General features: G+C 43.1%; 1 protein-coding gene across 4 annotated transcripts in view; it reads left to right on the plus strand.

The window, feature by feature from the left end:
* SNED1 (sushi, nidogen and EGF like domains 1) overlaps nucleotides 1-22,914 on the plus strand; it is a 149,209-nt gene that overhangs the window by 47,987 nt on the left and 78,308 nt on the right. For 3 of the 4 annotated variants that reach the window (XM_044290710.1, XM_044290709.1, XM_044290711.1), the window contains exons 2-12: nucleotides 4,881-5,168; nucleotides 5,348-5,488; nucleotides 6,030-6,192; nucleotides 10,002-10,127; nucleotides 10,268-10,381; nucleotides 11,654-11,767; nucleotides 16,210-16,323; nucleotides 17,827-17,940; nucleotides 18,026-18,139; nucleotides 18,573-18,686; nucleotides 21,516-21,629. In XM_044290710.1, coding sequence (XP_044146645.1) covers nucleotides 4,881-5,168; nucleotides 5,348-5,488; nucleotides 6,030-6,192; nucleotides 10,002-10,127; nucleotides 10,268-10,381; nucleotides 11,654-11,767; nucleotides 16,210-16,323; nucleotides 17,827-17,940; nucleotides 18,026-18,139; nucleotides 18,573-18,686; nucleotides 21,516-21,629 — 1,516 coding nt within the window. Of the gene's footprint in view, nucleotides 1-4,880; nucleotides 5,169-5,347; nucleotides 5,489-6,029; nucleotides 6,193-10,001; nucleotides 10,128-10,267; nucleotides 10,382-11,653; nucleotides 11,768-16,209; nucleotides 16,324-17,826; nucleotides 17,941-18,025; nucleotides 18,140-18,572; nucleotides 18,687-21,515; nucleotides 21,630-22,914 lie in introns of those variants that run through there. The other variant, XM_044290712.1, reaches the window with a different exon arrangement.

Raw genomic sequence — 22,914 nt, forward strand, 5'->3', positions numbered from 1 at the left:
AGAAGTGATCAGTAGTCCCCATACACAGGAGATAATTGCTATATGTAAATGCAGCTCTCACTTCCTGTGACAAATAGGCAATTATCAGGAACAAACAGTTCCTTCACAATAATTGCCTGCCATGTCAGCCGGTGTAATGGGGCTTTTAAGCCTCTTGCACATGACCGTATCCATTTTGCATTCCACAAATCGCTGTGTGCTGTGCTTTTTTGTGTGTGTGGACCCATAGAAATGAATGGGTCCGTGTGCAATCTGCAAAAAATGCCAAAAATACGGTCGTGTGCAGGTGACCTTGGAAACTTTTTGTTGCGAGCAGGAGGAAAGCCCCCTCTATATCATCCACCTCAACTCATATGGAAAGGGATTTCCCCCTTTAAGACACTGGAGCCTATTGTACAGCCAATATTCATAAGGCAGGAATAATTCATGGAAGCGTTTTCATGGAAATGGCTAAATAATGACCTCTTCCACTCCATGAACTGAGAGGACCTGCAGATGAGGACACTTTTTCTCTGCTTGTTGACCTGCACTCTTCGACTTTTCAGTATCTCATTGTTTGGACAGGTCTCACTTTGAATTGATTTTAGTTTTTTTACGCTGGACTGCACTTTTTATGGTGAGATCGCTCTCCAGTATGTCACTGATAATGTCCCAAAACGCTGACTTCTATTACTGTCAGATGATAGATTCAGATCTCCCTTAAATACATGCAGCTGTATGGGGGAAGGGGAGCAAAAGGTACTTTTTAACATAAACAAGAGCAATCTTCTTGCTGAGTCTGTACCTTTTAAAGAGCGAGCTTTCCCACCAATGTGAGTGGGAATAAGCAGACCATGCCTAAGGGAAGCACAATGAGTGTACTGGGGCATCATGTAAATATTAATGTTAGCTGTCTGAGGCCGACCTCATGTAACCCCATGGTGTCAGAGCCGCCGAAATCTGGGAATGGTTAATCAAGGTCAGCAGGAATGAGTAAAGATTAAATTGTTTATATGATAGAGACGGCATGGTATATAATATTTGTTTATTCAGATAAAAGGAGGGGGGATCGCGCTGACTGTACAGATATCTGTGACTTATTAATCGCTTCTTCCCATTACAAAAAAAAAAGTTCTGGTCATGCCGCTTGCTAATGGAGTTATCTCAAAAATGAATTGTGAGCACCGAAATGATGTGTGATTTGGTATGTACTAAGGGTGGTGTTGTCGGACTGCCCTGCTCAATAAAGAACTGTTCCCATAAGTTCAGGAGATGACTGGATTACATTATCCACGCAGAACTCTCCCAAGGAGGACAAGATGTAACCTCACTTAACTCAATACAGAAAACAAGAATATGTTCGATATCTGGTTTTAAATGATTGTGTATGTGACCCTAAAATAAGTTCCAAAAAATATGGTCAAGGTTAAATCGTTGATGCCTCCAAGACACCCCTCTGTACACCGGAAAGCTTGGCAAAGCCTCTGACTTTGATATAATGCTTATGGCCAGCATTACATTTTGGGTAAGGGCTTGGTTGTTGCTTCAAGACCCTGTTACAGTTCACATATACCTTGATACACTGACGAGTAAAAGGGTAACAATGTTTTGAACTTTTGACTTTCAGGCTCCATATCTCACCATCCACTACAGGTTTGAAAGTGAGACTACCATCATTTTATAGACAATTATTATGGCTATCTCATACATAAATTGGACTTGCAACTTTTTAGCATGTGCTTAGTTACACAGATTCTTCTCATGTAACTGCATTATTATTGTTTTGCTCCTAAAATTCTAATTTGTATTATTTTATAAATCCAACTTTTGGCTTTCAACACTGCCTGAATCCTTCTGGGCATACTCTTGATCAGATTCAAGCATGTCTCAACCGAAATCTGTTCCTAGGTCTCTTCTACACGTTCCCAATGTTGGTGTATACTGGTCGACTCACTTGGGTACGAATAGAGCTTTTTCTTCAACTCTACCCACAAGTGTTCGATCTGGTTGAGACCTGGGGGCCAATCCAGCACCTCTACTTCATTGTCATTGAACCATTTCTTCACAAATCTCAACATATGCTTTGGTTCATTGTCCAGCTATGTTGTCCTTTTCATACCCATTGTACTCGAGTGTATGAAGTACCTCATCTTGTCGGATACTCACATATAGCTCAGCATTGAGACCACCATTGATCCTGGTGAAGTATCCAATGCCTTTAGCTGTGAAACAATCCCATATAATCAGGCTTCATGAGCCGACGCTTCATATGACGATATTGAAATCAAGGCTTCTTCACCTTTTTTGGGGTCACCATTCCAGACTTGTGTAATGCACAGTGCCCAGTGCTTGCATGGACATCTGTGATCTCACTATTACGAAGCATACTAGCCACCTCCACTGCCATGTTTGTCGCTCTGGAACTCATAGACCTTGAGATGAGCCAACTTGTTGACTCTGATATTTTGCCTGGGTCTCCACCTCTTGGCTTTAAAATGGATGGACAGACCTTGTTTCATATTCTTCCAACAGTCATGGCACTCATATGATGCGGGGGGTTCAGCCCGCACAACCTGCACTCATATGATGCAGTTTGGCAATTTTCTTGGCCGAGATACCGCTATCGATGAGCTGGATGATGCTGTTTCTCTTTTCTTGGGAAATCTTCTACATGGCTGCTCCTGGATTCAAACCAGTGACCTTTCGCTTGGCAATCAAGCTAATATCACCCTGAGCTATAAGGGAATGTGAGAACAGGTTGTAATTTGTAGTATACAAGAAGAAAAACATTGTTCCACCACCAGGAGCAAAACAGTAACAATGCAGTTACACAACAAGAATTTGCATAACTAATCATATGCTAAATAGTTGCAAGTCTAATTTATGTATGAGATAGCCAAGATGATTGTCTATAAAATGATGGTAGACTCGCACTCAAAGCTGTAGTGGATGGTGAGATATCGAGCCTGAAAGTCTAAAGTTCAAAACATTGTTACCCTTTTGCTCGTTAGTTGTATGTTTGTACAAGCTAGGTTTGACATCTTCCGTGCTGCCACCATACAAGACAGTTGTTTGCCTCAAGACTAATGGCATTATCCAGTGTAGTATAGGCCTGTAGGTCCTTAGTCAGTATCATGAGGTTCTTAGAGAGTTCCTGGAATATTACGTGCTTTGGTCTCAGAGGACCTGTTTTTTTTCGCGTGTAATAGAGGTATTGAATGTCCTGAATTTTTACATTATTTACTTGATATTACATAGTTACATAGTTAATACGGTTGAAAAAAGACAAACGTCCATCAAGTTCAACCAAGGGATAGGTGGGGGCACGAATCCCAGAAGGAAGTGAGACTAAGATTTCTACACGTTTTCATAAGCATTTATGTTTTTTACTTTTAAGAATTTGTCTAAACCCTTTATGAAACTGTCCACTGTTCCTGCTGTGACCACGTCCTGAGGAAGTCTATTCCACAGATTCACAGTTCTCACAGTAAAGAAGCTTTGACGCTTCTGGAGACTGAACTTTTTCTTCTCCAGTCGGAGGCAGTGCCCCCTTGTCTTTTGAGCACATTTTACATGGAACAGCTTTTCGCCGTATTTTTAGACGTATTTTTTTGTTTCTTAGACGTCTCTTCTCAAGACTAAATAAATTTAATTATTTTAATCTTTCTTCATAACGAAGACCCTCCATTCCCCTTATCATTTTAGTTGCTCTCCTCTGTACTTTTTCTAGCTGCAGTGCATCCTTTCTATGTACTGGTGCCCAGAACTGGACTGCGTATTCCAGATGAGGCTGCACCAGCGCTTTGCAAAGTGGTAGTATTACATCCCTGCCCCGCGAGTCCATGCCTTGTTTAATGCATGACAATATCCTGGTGGCCTTAGAAGCAGCTGATTAAAATTGTATACTACAATTTAATCTGCCATCCACAAGGACACCCAAATCCTTCTCTATAAGTGACTCTCCTAGTACTACATCGCCTAGGACATATGAAGCACAGAGATTATTACTACCAAGATGCATAACTTTACATTTGTCCACATTGAACCTCATTTGCCAAGTTTAAGCCCAATCACTCAGAGTGTTCAAGTCACCTTGTAGTTTATGGACATCTTCCATAGACTATACAGTACTACACAGCTTAGAGTCATCTGCAAAAATAGATATGGTGCTATTAATCACGTCCTCGATATCATTAATAAATTAATTTAATAAAGGGCCCACCACTGAACCTTGGGGTACACCACTTATAACCTGGGACCATTCTGAATAGGAATCATTGACCACAACTCTCTGGACACGGTCCTTCAGCCAGTTTTCAATCCAATTACAAACTATACTTTCCAAGCCAATAGACTTTACTTTACTTATTAAGTGTCTATGAGGGACAGTATCAAAAGCCTTTGCAAAATCCAGAAACACTACATCCACAGCCGCCCCTCTGTCCAGGCTACTACTCACCTCCTCATAAAAACAAATCAGGTTAGTCTGACAACTTCTGTCCTTGGTAAACCCATGCTGGTTATCACTTATAATATGGAACCAACACAGATGCCTTCCGCTGCCAAGTGCACATGGAACAGGTCAGCCAGTGTCATAGGTGCAAATCTGCTGACGGATGGCCGGGCCATTGTACAAAACAAGAACTTTCTACCTTCTGTGTCACCCCTACCTCCTCTTAGATTGTAAGCTCTTGCGAGCAGGCTCCTCATTCCTCTTGTTTTAATTGTTGACTTGTTTGCTGCTGTGTAATTTAGGACTCTGTACAGGAACCCTCTGATTGTAAAGCACTGCAGAATATGTCGGTGCTATATAAATATAGATTATTATTTTGTCGGCTGTGCCTGTGTATAAAGTGTATGCCCCTGTCTATAGTGGGAATGTGTTTGCTTTTGTCTTTCAGGTAAATAATAATGGGGTTGTGTCCTTCCTTCGTGAGGTGTCCCAGTTTACTCCTGTGGCATTTCCTATTTCTGGCGACCGGAGAGTTGTGGCAGCATATTGGGCTGATGTGGATAACCGCAGAGGAGGGGATGTATTCTATCGGGAGACTGAGGACCCCAGAATCTTGAGACGTGCCAACCAGGATGTACACACTTACTTTCCTGAGTTACAGAACTTCAGTGCCACCTGGGTCTTCATTGCCACTTGGCACAGAGTCACTTTCTATGGCGGAGATGCCAGTTCACCGGTGAGTTGGTTATGTAATAAATGTCCAGTCCAGGTTCCATATTATAAGTCACCCTGAAAGGGCGATGCTAAGGGTGGAGGATGCTGGAATTTTTACATTTGATGTTTTCCATCCTGCCAACTGCTGTGATTGCAACCTCAGATAAGCCATATATGAACCCTGATATTCTGATTTTACAGGTAAACACCTTCCAGATTGTCTTGATTACAGATGGACTTCGATCCTTCACCATCTTCAACTATGAGATCATCCAGTGGACCACCGGTCGACATGCAAGCAGCGGAGGTGACAGCTTGGGTAGAGGTGGCATTGCTGCGCAGGTACGGTATTTAATCAGCATACCCCCGCACATGCATTGTTATTTGTGTAGTCACATAGGGGGTCACTTATCAAGCTGATGTACACCTAAATTAGGCGCAGAATGCGACGCAACGGTCTAGGACAGTGATGGCGAACCTATGGCACGGGTGCCAGAGGCGGCACTCAGAGCCCTCTCTGTGGGCACCCGCGCCTTGGAAAAAGTCTATGGCGTACCAATATGCTTTATACTTTTCCTGCCATTCATCAGCACAGGACGCACTATGAACAGCACTGGCAGCACACTGAATGTAGGCTATTAAGCTATTATAGCTAAATGATAAAGTACATGGAAGATATACTATATTGGTATTCAGGGTAAATTGCCGTGTTGGCACTTTGCGGTAAATAAGTGGGTATTTGGTTGCAGTTTGGGCCACTCAGTCTCTAAAAGGTTCACCATCACTGGTCTAGGAGAAGTCAGGATTTCTAAGCGGAGAGTCCATTTTATTTTGCACGCAATTCTTTCTGGTGTCTCATAATTGTCTCCTCTTTGTCTCCTAGGCAGGCTTCAATGCAGGAGATGGCTGGAGGTATTTTAATATTCCCGGCTCTCGCACGGATGACATTGCAGAGATTGCAAACACCACTAATGTAGGAACACCTGGACGTTGGGTTTTTCGAATTGACAACAACCATGTGCAGGTCGGGGGATGCAGCAACGCAAGTAGGTGGCCGCAGAGCAGAGGATGCGAGCCATGTCTCAGCCTATCTTCGGATAGGGATGTTTGTACTGGTTGTCTGCTTCTGTTACCTGGTGACAATACATTACATTCCTGGGCTTTTTGGAATGGTCCTTAATTTATTTTCTGATTCTACTAGAGTTTTCCCCCTTAAGAATAACCAAACACCTAGAGTCCTAGAGTTTTCGTTTTCTGATATCCTCTTCAGTTCTGTTTCAGGGAAAGCTGGGTGAAAACCATTACGGTATTGCATCTGTCTTAGGCTCATGCACATGTATCCGTATCCTTTTTGCAGTCTGCGATGTCTGCTTTTTTTGTGTGTGTTTTTTTGTGGACCCCGTGACTTCAATGGGTCTGTGGTCTGCAAAAGATTCCGATTTAACACAGACAGTATGCGTATTTTGCATATCTGTAATTTGCGGACTGCAAAATATATCCAGTTGTGTGCATGAGGCCTTAGTGGGTGTGACCCAGCTTTTCTAGGGTTGAGAATTGCGATAACCTAGTTTTTATTCAGGTGTGAGTAATGCTAGGTGACAACCTAAGCCATAAAAAGCACCTGTCCCCTCTCCTGTTTTATGAAATACTTCCCCATGTAATTCTGGAGCATTGTTTCTTAGAAGTCTGTGTTGTGCTGTTCCTTTATTATTCCAACTAGAAATGTATGAACAAACTGACAACTGACTGTTTCCATTCCCCCTGTTAAAGGGCCGTTTCCCAACCACAGTCAGACACTCTCAGCACTGATTGGACAGTGTAAGCGTGTGTAGGGACACACCCTAAACTGGTAACACCCAGTTGTCAATTTATTCATACAATTCTAATAGGAATACGAGGCACAGCACAGAATTCTAAGAAAAGATGATCCGGAATAGTTATATTATGAGGAATGCACGTATTTACAAACCAGACACGTCAGGAGAGCTGGCAGCAGATCATGAGTCGAGGCTATATTGGACATCACTCAAGTTTCCCATACACAGATCGAACAAAATGGCTTTTTGAACAATATGGGAGAAAAGGAGAACTCAGCGGCTTATATTTACTGGTGATTTATTTATTTTGGAGGGGAAATACTGAGGGTGATTTAAGTTAATAAATACATTGGAATTGCCTGCACTCTTCTGGACGAAATTCTATAATATGCTAAGCTTCGCATTATTTCATTTTGACATTTATATTTTAAAAACAACATTTTATAACTGTGGGTAACTGTAAATTATATTCTCCCACTTTAAATAAACCCTTCAGGAAGTGCAACTTCCAGGCAGATTAAAATGGCCGACACGGAACTGAGCTACATTCTAACAATTTATTAGCTGCAAAGTAGAATAGAGAAAGCCTTATACAGCCCCAGAACAGCGGTGTCATTCCAGGTTAAAACCGTGCTAATCCTTAAAATGCCAACACATCTGGGCAACACATTACTGCCCATTGAAATGGAATGTTGTGTTCCATTGTTGGGAGCGCTGGAATCCACCAGTAAGTAAATATTGATGCCCGCCTGTGCCAAGGAACCAAGCTTCTGTTAGATATTTGACTTCAAATTCAATAAAAAACAAATATACATATTAGAAACAAAGTGCCCTTTCTCCGCTGGCATTGTAGAATCGGAGAGCTCACATTGAGGTATAAATTCTCATTTTTCTACTAGCTGGTAGATAGCAATCTTCCTGGACACACAAAGAGCAATTCTTGAAGGGAACTGGCGATTTATGAATGGCCTTAATCCTGGTGTAATATCCAGTAAGAAAATGATTGATATTTGGTTAGAAGGGTAAAAAGGGTTGCACTGGGATACAAATGGTGTAAGAAAGAAAAGAGTTTATACTTACCTTGCTGATCCCCTATCATTGCTGATCTGATGGTGCCCAAGTCCACGATGTGCTCCAATTCCTGCTCCTGTCCTCTGGTGCAGCAGCAAATGGCTGTGAATGCTGCTGAGCCGCTGGGCTGCAACATTGACCTGCCTCAGCCAGTGATTGGCTGCAACAATGACCTGCCTCAGCCAGTGATTGGCTGCAACAATGACCTGCCTCAGCCAGTGATTGGGTGCAACAATGACCCGCCTCAGCCAGTAATTGGGTGCAACAATGACCCGCCTCAGCCAGTAATTGGCTTCAACAATGACCCGCCTCAGCCAGTGATTGACTAAGCAGCATTCCCAGCCATTTCCTGCTGTGTCGAGACATCAGCAGGAAGTGAAGCGCAGCATGGAACCAGGCACCATGAGAACAGCAGAGTCAGGGAAACAGTGAGGTGAGTAGAGGCTCTGTTATTTTTTCACACCATTTGTATTCCACTGCAACCCTTACTTATTTGGCTGGAATCCCCCTTTTAATGATCATCATTCAACTGTACAGAAATGAAAATGTCATGCAACCATTTTTATATTGTTCAGAAGCAGCTTTGGAAATAGTTGTCATTAAAAATCTCCTAAGGTCTTGTGTATGCAGCTCCTATATAGACCAATCTGTCTCCACTGCAATTAGGCACTCTCCATAAGGAGATATAGTATCCGCTAAATCCTGACCTAGGCCTATCACATATGTAAGCCAGTACTCTCTGCTCTGCACTGATGAGGGGCAATCACCCTGAAACAGCTGTCTGCAGATGAGATTCTGGCTTAGCTACTTTACAGCTAGTGCAATTAGAGGCAGAGCTTCCAAAGAGCTGATTTGCATCCCTTCTTCACAGAATTCCAGAGGAGCATTGCCTGGTCTTTAAGACTTCACACGCCAATTAGACACTCTCCATAATGAGATATAGTACCCCCCTGTCACGGCTGAGGATGGGGAAAACCCTCAGCCGTACGATGCCAGAAGATGTTAAGCGCTGCTTGGCCAGGACGACAGAATTAGGGAGCAGGTCACCTCCTATCGCGTCCCTAACTTGACCCTGACTCCTAACCATATGAGCCAACCCTGAAGGTGGGAGGGCTCATACACCGGATGCCTTGGGGTCCCTGGTAGCCCTCAGTATTGCCCTGGAACAAGGAGCAGGGTAAGACGACCTGTTCTTCCTAGGCACGGAGGAACAGGAGTCTCACTAGCCAAGCTGCAAAGAGAAAAGAACATAAACAGCCTATGGATATGGCAGGAGGAATAACGCAGGAGGCTACTCCAGCTAGTCATGGCTGAAGTACCCCTCAGACTGGAGATCAACACTGAGGCTTTGAAGGCCCAAGTAGTCACACCGACACAGACACACCCAGTGTTCACACACACAGAAGGGAATTAACCCTTCCAACACCAGGAAGTGTAGTGAGACCACATAAAGGGAAATACGCACAAATACTTACTGCAGCTGTTACCGTTGGCAACGACATGTGTGGCAAACGTGTCCTGGGAGCCGGCCAAAAGGCCGAGACACTGCCACCACATGTACTAACACCAAACGTTGCCACGGGCAGCCACAGATGAAGGGAAAATGTCAGAGTGCACACCAAACATAAAACAGAGTGCACAGCAGACATTCAAAGTGCATACATACACGCACACAACTCCAAGGCAACCGCACACATACCTGTTGTCCGCGGCAACCGCACCTGAGGCAGACAGCAAAGTGCCCCCAGCAGCGGTTGACACAACAAACCAAACCGCGGGCGACTGTATGCGGCTCCCAAGGAGTCACGGCCATAAACATGGTCGTGACACCCCCGAATCCTGACATATACATATTTATGTGCAAATGGATTTTAGATCTAGTGTTTCTGGATGACTGCCTTGTGATGGAGATGGAAAATTAAGGAATATGTTATATTTACATAGGATTGTTTATTCTTATTTTTCAGCCTCTGTTTGCTGGACTCTGCGCCCCTGCCGCAATGGTGGCAGATGTATTGATGACTGTGTCACTGGGAACCCTTCTTACACATGTTCCTGTCTAAGTGGCTTCACCGGGAAACACTGTCATATCGGTAACAGATTGTGTCTTTTCTATAGATTGATAATATTTTGTTATGTATGACCTTACACAGCACTACATGGTACTTAAATGAAAAAAAGAATCTACACGTCTTACATGTTCATGTAAGTATATGTCCACCTTGTCTTCCAGATATGGGAAGATGCTTCTCTCAGCCATGTCAGAATGGAGGCACCTGTGTGGATAGACCCAGATCTTTCTCCTGTATATGTCCGACAGACTTTACTGGACCATTGTGCGAGACAGGTAATTTCAGAACTGGTTCACACCCAGCTTTTTGTGGCAGTTCTTGATACAGGTTTTTGAGCCAAAGCATCTGAAATGGATCCAGTAGGAAGGAGAAGTCCTTCCTTTATACTTCTTTTTCCCTTCCAACTAATTTCTGGTGTTGGCTCTAAAAATGGCTCAAAGATAAATTCCCCCTACTGTCCCTGCGCTGGTTGCCTGCATGTCTAGGAGCTGTGTAAACAGAGAGGAAACTTCGGTGAATGACACGAGTGGCGTGCAGTTAAGACAAAAACCTTTGCTAATAGGGAGCAGGGCTTCAGAAAGTGTAAAAATTGTGCAGAACCTATAAAAAAGATAGTAAGTTGACAATAATCAGGTTTCTGACTCATTTGACAAATTGATTTGTAAAGCAGCCAACCCCCTTTAAGGAGGACATGCAGAATCATGGTTCCTCACCACACAGTAAAGAAAATGCCTATTTAATAGGGGTCTAACGCCTCTCCCTTCCACACAATCGGACATTGGGCTTGGATGGATTGTGCTGCATGCCGGGTGGGACAGTTGCTGAGGTCACTCTTCAATGCCCAAAGAGTATTGTGCACAGGTCCTAGTAATCTTTATAGATACATGCATAATGGTCACATTAAATGTGGCTCACAACCATCTCTCAGTGCCAAACGTGACTCTCGGGGTACGAAAGGTTGGGGACCAATCATCTAACGTGTAGCTACCCCAAAGCCAGATATTTTGGGAAAAGAGAGATTGGGCTGTTGGATTTCAACATGTCCAGTCGTTTTGTTCTCAGGGGAGATGAGCCCCTTCTAGACTTGTCTGTTAGAACATGTATATGGGGGTGACAAGAGGAATAGCTGTTGGCCAACCAAGCATTCAGTCAAAGGGTATCTGAAGTGTGTGGTCAATGTTAAGCAAGACTTTGTATTGCCCCATTGTTGCTTAAATTATGGATTACAGTGAAAAAATGTCAAACCAATGAGAAGAATATCAAATTTACAACAAATGCCTAAAAAAGGCCATGCTTACTGATACAAGGACAGGTTAAAACATTACAAAATGAAACAGAGTAAAATAATAAAAGCTGAAAGGGTGTCAGTCACCTGTAGGCAGAGGTTCGCCTGATCAGTTAGGTCTGCCATCTTTCTGTACTCCCCTCTATGTTCTAACGATGCTTTACCACTTGTACAGCCAACAGTACAGTAGTGTTGATCCATACATTTCTGACATTAAAGGGATTTATGGCAGTTTAGTTCCTGCCTGTTGTTTTTATCCTAGAGGTATCGCCCTGCACTGGCAAGGAATGTTGGAATGGAGGAGTCTGCCATGTTTACAATGGGATTGCAGTGTGCCAATGTCACCCAAGATATACAGGCGACCAGTGTGAGACAGGTAAGTAAGAAGCTGTTGGTGCCATAATACTACACCGGTGTTATTCAAAAACTGATGAACAATGGTAGAATCAGATGAAAGCATTGTAGTGCACACAGATAGAAAAGCTAGGATCGGCAAAAAAAAGTCTAAAATGTGGATAAAAAACACTGAACTGTATCAATGACGGATCAGCGTGTCGGAATATTGCTTATGTTATGGGGCCAAACACATTAGATGACAGCCACCATTCCAAAAAATAAAGTATACGTTAACGTATGCATTTTTCCAGGCTTCTGCAGGATGGAAAAGAGTACGGTACTATGCTTTTGTATCCTTTTTTTTTTTGGTACAAATGTATATGTTAAATATGGGGCAAAAGCGTGATGTGAACCTAGCCTTATGTGTATGAGTTTGTCTGAACTGTCCCCCGAGTGGCAGATGCGTGCATATTTCCCTCTCCCTTTTGAGAGAGGAACCTGTAGTATAAGGATAGATTCACATGACCGCAGGGGCGTAGATAAAGGCTCATGGGCCCTGGTGCAAGAGTTCAGCTTGGGCCCCCCTTGTGGCCAGGGGCAGGAGTGCATTTATCCTTCGTGCTGCCGGAGGCAAAAATTCTTGACCTAACCTTCCATCCAGCAGAGGTGTAACTTGACCAGCATGCACTTTCTATAATACCGGTGTCTTCTTATACAGCACAAGGGTCTTTGGGCCCCTCAGGCTCCTGGGCCCGGTAGCGACTGCTACCTCTGCACCTCCTATAGCTACTCCCCTGCTCGGACCGTAAGTGTTGTGCAGTCTGCCAAACACGTAGGCTGGCCGTGTGCGTTCCGCATTTTGTGGACCGCACATGGCCGGCCCTATATCGAAAATGCCTATTCTTGTCCACGATTGCGGACAAGAATAGGACATGCTCTATATTTTTGCGGGCCGCGAAACAGAACTACGGATGGGGACAGCACACACATCTTTTGCGGCCCCATTAAAATGAATGGTCATGTGAGTGTACCCTAAGATCAGTAGATGCTGATATTTTGTGCATTTATGTCTCGAACTGATAATTCTCGGCGTCTTTCAGGGCTTACTGCTGTGTCATAGGGATGTGCTTCTAAGTAGCTCCCACTACTAGCTTGTGTTTTACCCCATCCTGACTTTTTCATGAGCCCTGATTTATCAAACCAGTTCTGTCTTGTTTTATTTTTGTTTTTTTTATAAATTTCAACATTTCTGTCGTTTTACTTGTAAGACACATTTATCAATAGTCTGTGGCAGGCCAGTATTATTTTTTTGCTCCTGCTATTTGTGTAAAGGTAACCGTAACTGGATTTCAGAAGCGGACTGCTTCTGAAATCCAGTTACGGTTACCTTTACACAAATAGACAGATGTGAAGATAAAATTCAAATTGTCCCTTGTTGATAAATCAGGGCACAAGTTCCTTCCCCATGGAGAAAGCACATCACTGGAGAATTACACTGAGTTGTGATCAGTCGGTCTTTTCAAAGGAACAGCTAAAAGAATTTGTGACACAAGGACACCAAAATAATGTGCACTGTCCTTAGTAAGCCGGCAAAAATTGCTGGCCTTGCTCAGCGTGCTGCCGACATTGACTTCTAGGACTCCAGGCCTACGATCAAGCAGGTGACCGATCACAGTCCGTAAGGCAAAATTGAGGTAAAAAAGATTCAAAATAGATGTTGAGCTCTTCTGTCAGGACTTCCAGCATGCTTAGTAGAGGATTTTTTATGTGTTACTTGAGTAGGGTGTACGTGGCTTGGAAACACTGAGAAGCACTGCTCTAAATCAATCTAGTAACAACTTAGATTCACCTCCTTCAGCACATACTCTGTTTCTGTATCTTCTACTTTATGCAATCCACGTGGGAGCAGGGCCACTTATAAGCTCCAACTTGAGTACTGGAATTGATTTCTATCTGCTGACGCAGATTGAAGGAGGATAGACACCAAGATGATCGTTATGAATCAGTATGGCTGCAATTCCTATCGCGACGTGCAAAACTGGCTGCTTTTTCCAGAAAAAAAAAAGAGACACCAGTATGTCTGTACACAAGCGGTTAATCAACTCACAGTTTTCTTGGGTTGCAATATTTTCTACATATCCTGAACCAGTTTTAACTGTAGACCATATTCAACGCTCTGGGAGATTTATCAAGACTGACGCACGCCTCGTCATAAATTAGGTGCACCCTCCAGCAGTCCATGTGCCTAAACAGAAATCAACAGTTAAAGACCTGCCGTAGAATTCTGCTTCATTTGCACCAGAAAACCTGTTCCTTTAGGGAAAGTGGCGAGGCCCGCGTAAAATCCGAGGGATGCGACAATGTTTTAAAAAGTCACAAACACATTGCGACTTTTTAACGCCACTTTTGAGGAGGAAAGGAGATGATACTTCTCCCCCACAGACAGTGCCTCAGACATAACTGATTTGCGGCACATATTTTTGGCTGGAAGATCTACCCAGTCAGCATGGGTATTTTACTGGTAAAACACCTATATTACTGAAATGCATGCACAGATGGGCTGCCTAGTAGCAAATGTCTCCAGTACAGTGCGGTACTACATGTCCTGTACTGCTCTATACCTGTGCCAGGATGAGCTGCTCCTTTAGAACCCGGGTGAGGGCAGCTCCATATTATTTCCGGTACGCTGTGTGTATGTACAGGACTCTGAAGAAGTGCCTCCTCAGTTATCTGCATTATTATTATTATTTTTTTAATCCTCTTTTTTTTTTCTTTTTTTTTTTTGGGATGACCTTTTTGGGCTTTGGAACCAATTACTAGTTATTTTTCCATAGCGTTTTGGTCTCAAATTACAATAGTTTCAACTCACGATGGTCGATCTGGAACAAATTAATATTGTATAGTTCAAAAAAGATTTATTAGGAAATAAGAACAGCGTACATGTACAGCACGTTATCTTATAGTGCAATAATGTATACAATGTAAAAGATATAAAAGAGTATACAAGATTGTATATAGTGACAGCAGTACCCTCATTATATATATATATATATATATATATATAGGAAAACTACAAAAACAGAAAACACACCTGAACATAAAAGTACAGAACAACCAAGAACAGAAACATAGAAGACAAAGCAGGACAAGGGATTACACCACTATCTTTACAAAAGGGAAAGGGGGAAAAATTCAAAAGAAAGGACTCAGTATAAGGATATTTGTAGCTTTCATAAAATGGTTCATAGACTCATCCCACTGAGCTCTGAACGGTGGCATGTGGGTTCTTCAAAGTCCAGGAATGGATTATTTCATTGCCATTAGAAAATGTTGAGCAAACCCTCCCTTGCAGAGAAGAAACCTGGCAGATTGGAGAGTAAAGTAATCTCAGGGAGGCTGCTGACAGAACCACCCCCAAAGTTCCTTAAAGAGAATCTGTCAGCAGACTTGTACCTATGAAACTGTCTTGCTGGCAGTTCTCTTCTGAACTCCTCTTTCCTGTCCTGCGCTTGCACCGGATACTGAAGCGCACTGCGCAGCAATCTGCCTGGTACTGTCAATTAAAGTGCAGGGGGCACACCAGCAACAGGGAGAATGGAGCCTCTGTTTTTCTCAGCAATGCGGGCACATATGAACCTGGGACCAACACAGATGCCTTCAGCTGCCAAGAGCACATGGAACAGGTCAGACAAATCTGCTGACAGATGCCCTTTAATCGGCCGGCATGTCCGCCAGATGTTAAGTATTGAATCTTGACAACCCCAACATCTCTAAGAAAGATCACAGATATATGATGTAGGCGAACCAGAGTTCTGTACCATTTGGACAGGATCTTATAACTGGTCTCCTGTAACAGACACGATATTGAGAATTTATGATTAAAGGGAATCTGTCACCAGGAATTTCCCTGATAAACCAGGCACAATGTCTTGTAGGACTAGCTTAGCTGTAGGTATTAATACCACTCCCTTAGCGATCTGTTGGTTTATTCTGGAGAAAATGTACTTTTGTTCCCATTGTAAATGAACAGTTAAGTGCAGGGTGGGCCCAAACCACTCTGTGCACCCTCACTCCTCCTGCGTCCTCTGCCAGCCTCTCCCTCTTCTTTATTGACAGAGCCAGGATGATGACTATGTAGGAATTCGGGCCTGTCAATCAAGGAGAGAGAGGGGCTGACAGGGGAAGCAGGAGGAGTGAGGGTGCACAGAGTGGCTTGCCAACTCTCCACCCCATGCAGTATAGAAAGGAACAACCTCACATTGTACCCTCCCACCCATCAGCAATCCACTGAGCAAAGAAATAAGGTGACAGGGTACCCTATGTCTTACACATAGATTTGAGAAAGTGGTCAATCACCTAGTGAGAGACTTGTGATTTCATTTTTTTGCATCTTGGTTATAAATCTTCATTAAGGAGACTGGATATGTGGCACAAGCATGCATGTATCTCATTCAGAAACTTTACCGCTTATTATGTTTTCAGAGATAAGACCCTGCTCATCTACTCCTTGTCTAAATGGAGGAATCTGTGAAGATTTTGGGACAACATACCGCTGTCTATGCAGTTCGGGATTCACAGGGGCAGACTGTGAAAGAGGTAAGCCTGTAGAACTTAGAGGGATCATTATTTGGATTTCTTAAAGTGTAACTGTCATTCTTTTTTTTTTTGTGTGTAATGTGTAGGGGCAGTGATACTGACCATTTTTGTTATATACTTTAATTACTGAAATTGTACATTTCTATTAAAAAAAATTGCTCTAAAGTTGCCCATTATGAGCCTTAGCAACGCTCCTCTGTGGAGAATTGCTCAGCACTTACTGTGTTATGTAAACAGAAGACAGAGGAGCGTTGCTAAGGCTCAAAATGGGCCACTTTAGAGCTATTTTTCTAATAGAAATGTACAATTTCAGTAATTAAAATATTTTACAAAAATGGTCAGTATCACTGCCCGTATACATTACAATTTTTTTTTTTTTAAATGACCGTTACACTTTAAAGCAATTGCACTTTAAATTCCGTACTTTGTGTTTGTTATATCTGTTTTAGGATAGCTGAATGACATTGCCCACTGGTTGGTACCCACTTTCCTTTCACTCCTGGAATGTTTGTTAGGCTGAGTTTACATCACTGTTTTGTTTTCCATCCTTTTGATCTGTCAGAAGGAAAAAAAAAAGGATCCTTTATTTTGAGCATTTGTTGTACTCATTTTGCATCCGTTTGTGTCTGGACTTTTTCTCCCGTCACAAATAATGGATCTCTGACATAGAACAGATTCAAAATGAGCACAATGGATGCTCAAAATAAAGGATCCATTTATTCTTCTTCTTCTGACGGAAAACAAAATGGTTATGCGAACTAAGCTTTAGTTATGCAGCAATAAGTTCTCTACCTTCATCTTGCTAATTAACTACACATGTATTGCTATGTGGTTAAGCTGGGTGATAACCACTGTAGGCGTTCATAACATCTGGATGAGGAAGATGTGGATATAATAAAGAAATTGACTAACTAAACTTTTCAACTACTTAAGAATGCTGTGAGGACCATAAAATTAAAGTGAATCTGTCACCAGTTTTATGCTGCCCTATATACAGCCTGGTGGCAGATACCCTCAATACAGAACCTGCGCCAGGAGTCCTTATATTCATGACCTCCACTTCCTCCTACAATAGGAAGAGAGCAGTCAGTGGTGGGGTCCCCGGCGCCTGCTATGTATTAAGCACCCGGCTCTTTGGAACTGTTCTATACTGATTTTAGCAAAACAATTGTCAAGTAATTGTCCACGTATTCTGCTTTGGGTCTCTGTCACCACGCTGTCATCAGCTTACTTGCCAACATTGCTTATAGTAAATTCGGGGCATGGAAGCCCCTGCCATTGGGACCTCCACAAACCCACCTAGTAATAGCCACATATGGGCAGGACTCAGTTTTAACCTAGGACAGCTTAAATTTGCCAGGATTATCTTTGAAAATTGGGAACTGTGGCAACCATGCATCTGATAGGAAAGCACAAAACCGGGAACAAATTACCTTTATTAGTCTTGAAATGTGTGTGTGCTACCCTAGCTAGTATTTGGTTCTCCCATTTCTCTGTTCCCAGAAGTCAGACCTTGCTCTTCTGGTCCCTGTTTAAATGGAGGAACCTGTGTGGAGTCGGGTCTAAGTTACAGTTGTTCTTGCTCATCCTGGTTCACTGGAGCACACTGTGAGAATGGTAAGTAAAAGATTTAATGGTGTGTTTGCATGAGAATAGAAAAAGTATTTGCACCCAGGAAACAGCAATATCGCTTTCTTCCCAGAGATCAGACCGTGCTTTTCACTTCCATGTATGAATGGGGCAACATGTGAAGATCTGGGTGATACCTACTCTTGTCTCTGTACACGGGGATTTACTGGTTTGAACTGCGAGACAGGTGAGAGGCATTTGGATTTGGTAGTGGTGTGAGGTACAGTAGTGGGGTGAGATGCGTGATTCAAGGAACCTCATCTATTTGGGCCTTCATTCGTTAACTGATGATGATGTTCTTCAGTGCATGTTGTGTTAATATCGCAATCTACAGTAGTTTGTCTTTTCCAGTGAGGAACATTCTGTCATTTTTTGGATTTGGAGCATAAACATGTGGCACCCCCATTCCCCTCCAAAAATGCATTATGGTTGAATGCATTCATGTCGAGATTCAACCAATGTTTTGGAACGCATTTCTGTAGAAAGAGAATTTGATGAAATGCTGGTCAATTTCAGACTATTCATCAGAGTCTCTGAGTATTATGGATTTAATTGAATACATGGTTGATGGGTCGCGATTTTTTACCTCATTCCTCAGCTATTTTTCTTCTTCCTGCCAGAGCTTAAGCCCTGTTTTTCCTCTCCGTGTCTAAATGGTGGCCTCTGTGAAGATGTGGGTTCTAGTTTCAGATGCTTGTGTCTGCAGAGATTCACTGGAAGAAGATGTGAGACGGGTGAGGCACTCACTGATTACCTGTCATTATTATATCTATTGGGGCATAGCTTCAGGCAAGATGCATTGCAATATAGCGTGTGAGACATTCCTGACGGTTGGCATGACATTGCATTTGCACATAATATCAAAGACATCCATTGGAGATCCCATCCTAACTCTCTAGAATTGCACCTAGCATGTATCGTGCTTTTGTGCTGTAATCTGGCATGAGATAGCAGTGTAATACATCACACGCAACATATGGTCTTGCAGAGCCTTGGCCTACAGGCTTCATTCATACATAGGTATGTACCTGTATTTTATTGCCCATATGTGACACCCAAAGTGTGTACAGTAGGTCAGCACCTATTCACAGTGGGGAGCCTGAATGCACATACATGAGTAGGAAGGTCCTTGCTCCCACTAGTCAGTCCAAGAAGCTGAAGAAGCAACAGCATCCATCATCCATTAGACTTCTTTATTGATCCGACACACACACAGAAAAATGGTCAAGCCTATGTCCCCAATGGATGAGAAATGCAACATTTCAATCCCTTGCAATGGACGGATCTTTTTCCCAAGCATGCACGTTGCATTTCCCCTGCAGCTTTACCGAACCAGACCTACAGGATCACACAGATCTTTGTTGTTGAAGATAGGTTCAGTCAAACTGCAGAGTGCCCGGGGTTTACATGTTGAATACAGACATTTATATTATAGTAGAACATACTCATCTGAATGAGGCCTTAAAGGGAACCTGTCATGTGGATATTTGATTATATTCTAACTAATTATATGCAATCATTAACTACTAAAAAGTACCTTAGATGTATTCACTTACTGGTGTGACAGATGATTACCTCATAATATACACACAAAGATGCCACATGCCGCATGCTAATGAGCTGATTTGAGTCCAGCGTGATGTCATTGAGTCCAACGTTCTTTTAATTCAGAGCTATAGCCACTCCCCTGCCCACCTGCTGCTGATTCATATGGAAACAAACTGTCAATCAGCAGCAGGTGGGCGGGGAGAGTCAGGAGCTCATAAATATTCAGGACTCATCATTATCAGCTGGAGCTTTTCAATACAAGATGTTGGCAGATTGACTGGGCCAATTAAAGAAAGTGACCCAGCATTTTGCTAAGAGAATCAGTCACTTATTTATGTTGCCCTTAGTTAGGACACCATAAAACTGGTGACAGGTTCCCTTTAATATTTAGTTTGAATATTTGGTACATATCTAGAACCGGCTCAATTGTAATGACCCGTAGAATAATGGTAACCTAATTAAAAACTAATCGATATAACATGTGCACGCAAAATGGTGTCACTGAAAATACAGTGCAGAAAAACAGCTCTCATACAGTTACATCAGCGGGAAAGTAAAGCGTTCTGGCTCTTGGAATGCACCGCTGAAAAAAGAACAACTTTGTCCTGCAGGGTTCCTCTACTCGGGTCCTCAGGACCCACCTACCAGTCATGTTTTCAGGATCTCCTTAGTCTTGAGCAGGTGATATAATTAGTGTTCAGGAGTCGGACTTACAGGTATTCATTCTGTGGGATATTCTCAATCATGACCGGTAGGTGGGCTCTGATGACTGGAGTTGAGGAACACTGCTTTAAGGGGTTTTCTCGCAGTATTAACTTTTAAGGAAAGGCTTCATGCCTACATCAGTTCCCGAAAGATTCATACTTACAGCACCTGCTTCTTGACACTCAGGTCCTGAGCGCAGTCTTCTGTTCATCCATCTAGTGGTTCCCGTTTTCTTTTCTTCCGACTGTGGCACGGACATGACCATGTGTACTGCTGCAACTAATGACTGGCTTCAGCAGTGACGTGTCCCCGAGTGACCATTAACATCTGATCCATTGCGGTCCGACACCCCATACCCCCTCTAATATTCTCTCGAATTAACTCCATCTCTGGAACCACACAACTCAGCATAGTGGTTATGGCAGCGCTGATCCCATTCACTTGAGCATTCACTTCAATGGGAGCAGCGCAGCAGTAACCAGCTCCATCCAGTGGGTGGGGTGGAGCGGTGTAGTTCCGGTGCAGGAGCTGATCGGTGGATAGGCCATCAATATAAAAATCCTGGAAAACCCCTCTAAAGAACCACATAAACCTTATATACCATGTTCTGCCCAGTGCTGGGATTGCTAGGGTGGTGAATGACACAAGGCCATGCACTTGGCGTAACGCTTTGTGTAAATGATACCAAAAGTGGTGCTTTAATTCCAGATGTTGCACGACTACATGATACCTACCTTTAGATTATTTAGGCTACTTTCACACTAGCGTTCAGAGCGGATCCGTTCTGAACGGATCCGCTCATATAATGCAGACGGTGGCTCCGTTCAGAACGGATCCGTCTGCATTATATTGTCAATGGGGGACGGATCCGTTTGAAGATTGAGCCATATTGTGTCATCTTCAAACGGATCCGTCCCCATTGACTTACATTGTAAGTCTGGACGGATCCGCTTGCCTCCGCACGGCCAGGCGGACACCCGAACGCTGCAAGCAGCGTTCAGGTGTCCGCCTGCTGAGCGGAACGGAGGCTGAACGCCGCCAGACTGATGCATTCTGAGCGGATCCGCATCCACTCAGAATGCATTAGTGCTGGACCGATCCGTTCGGGGCCGCTTGTGAGCCCCTTCAAACGGAGCTCACAAGCTGACACCCGAACGCTAGTGTGAAAGTAGCCTAACGCAGGTGTGAAAGTAGCCTTATACAGTAGCTTGTGTTTCTTCAGTTTCCATGAAGAACATGACACAACATTATTGTATACGTTGCAGAAAAACATTTGCATTCTGCTAATAGTAATGCGTGTCTCACCACAGAGCTCACACCATGTTCTTCATCTCCTTGTCTCAACGGAGGAATGTGTGAGGATGTGGCTGATACATACAGATGTGAGTGCAAGCCGAGGTTTACTGGGAGACACTGCGAAGCTGGTGAGGATTATTTTCTGGCTCTGAATAAAATGTAATACTTGTGACTTTTTTAAGTACTTATTTTTTTTTGTTTTTTGTTTTTTTTGCAAGGAATCTAGAGTTAGTATTGTCTTCTATGGCTACAGTCAGAGTTTTAGCTACTGTAGGCTTTACCTCAAATGGGGCATGGATTCTGATTAGAGATGAGCAAAGTTTAGGAAAATTCGATTCGGCTGCTTTTTTGTAAGTAGTAGGTGCAATGACAGGGAGCTGCGATAGCCGTGTTCATACATGATTGCGGCATCTGAGAGTAATAATACAGTGTAAAATTAACATAAAAAAATGAGATCATACTTACCGCTGCCATTTGCTGGCGACGGGCCTGCCACTGCCATCTTGCCTGAACATCTTTCTCGAAGATTTTGCACAGGCCGAGATGACATCATACGTCACCAAGCATGGGATTTCGGCCGAGATCTTCAATCAAGATGGCGGTGGCCGGCCCGTCGTGTACAAATGGAGGAGGTAAGTATGATTTTTTTTAAAAGTTTTTTACACTATTTCAGGTTAAATCAATTCGCTACCACGAAGCACGAGGAAATTCGACTTCGCTGGGAATCAAATTTATCCTGAAATTTGGATCGAACTCCACTTCCTTGGATTCGATTCGCTCATCTCTAATTCTCATCATATATCAATTGGCATATTTAAAGGGGTTGTCCTTAGGATAGGGCATCCATATCAGATCGTCGAGGAGCAGCGCTGCAGTAAGGCAGTAAGGCAGTTCACACGTCAGTGTTTTGGTCAGTCATTTGCATCAGGGATTGTGAGCCAAAACACAGAACAGGGGCAGATCTTTCCTTTATACCTTATCTCTGTGGAGGCTCCGCTACTGGTTTTGGCTCAGAATCACTGATGGGAATCACTGACCAAATAACTGAGGTGTGAACGCAGCCTAACCAGCAGTGGACAGAGCTGTGTAGTTTCAGTGCCTGTTTCCGGCATCATAGCCACTGTAAAACTGCTGATCTGTAGGGGTGACGGCCATGGAAACCCCAACAATCATATAATGATTACCTATCGTATGTATAGGCCCTTAACCCTTTAATGATCAGGCCTGACACTTTTTTGTGTGAGTTTGTGCTAAGTGGTGGTTTAACAGTCCTAACTTTTTTAATTGTTGGACTACCAAAATAATTCTTGCAGCTTTCTTACACAACACCTAGAGCATTTTTTGGAAAACTTTTTTAGTTCTGTTTTGGAAAACTGCAAAAAAAAAAATTTCTTTTCAAACTGTAGCTCCTTA

Source organism: Bufo gargarizans, chromosome 4, assembly GCF_014858855.1.
Source record: "Bufo gargarizans isolate SCDJY-AF-19 chromosome 4, ASM1485885v1, whole genome shotgun sequence".
Lineage (NCBI taxonomy): Eukaryota > Metazoa > Chordata > Amphibia > Anura > Bufonidae > Bufo > Bufo gargarizans.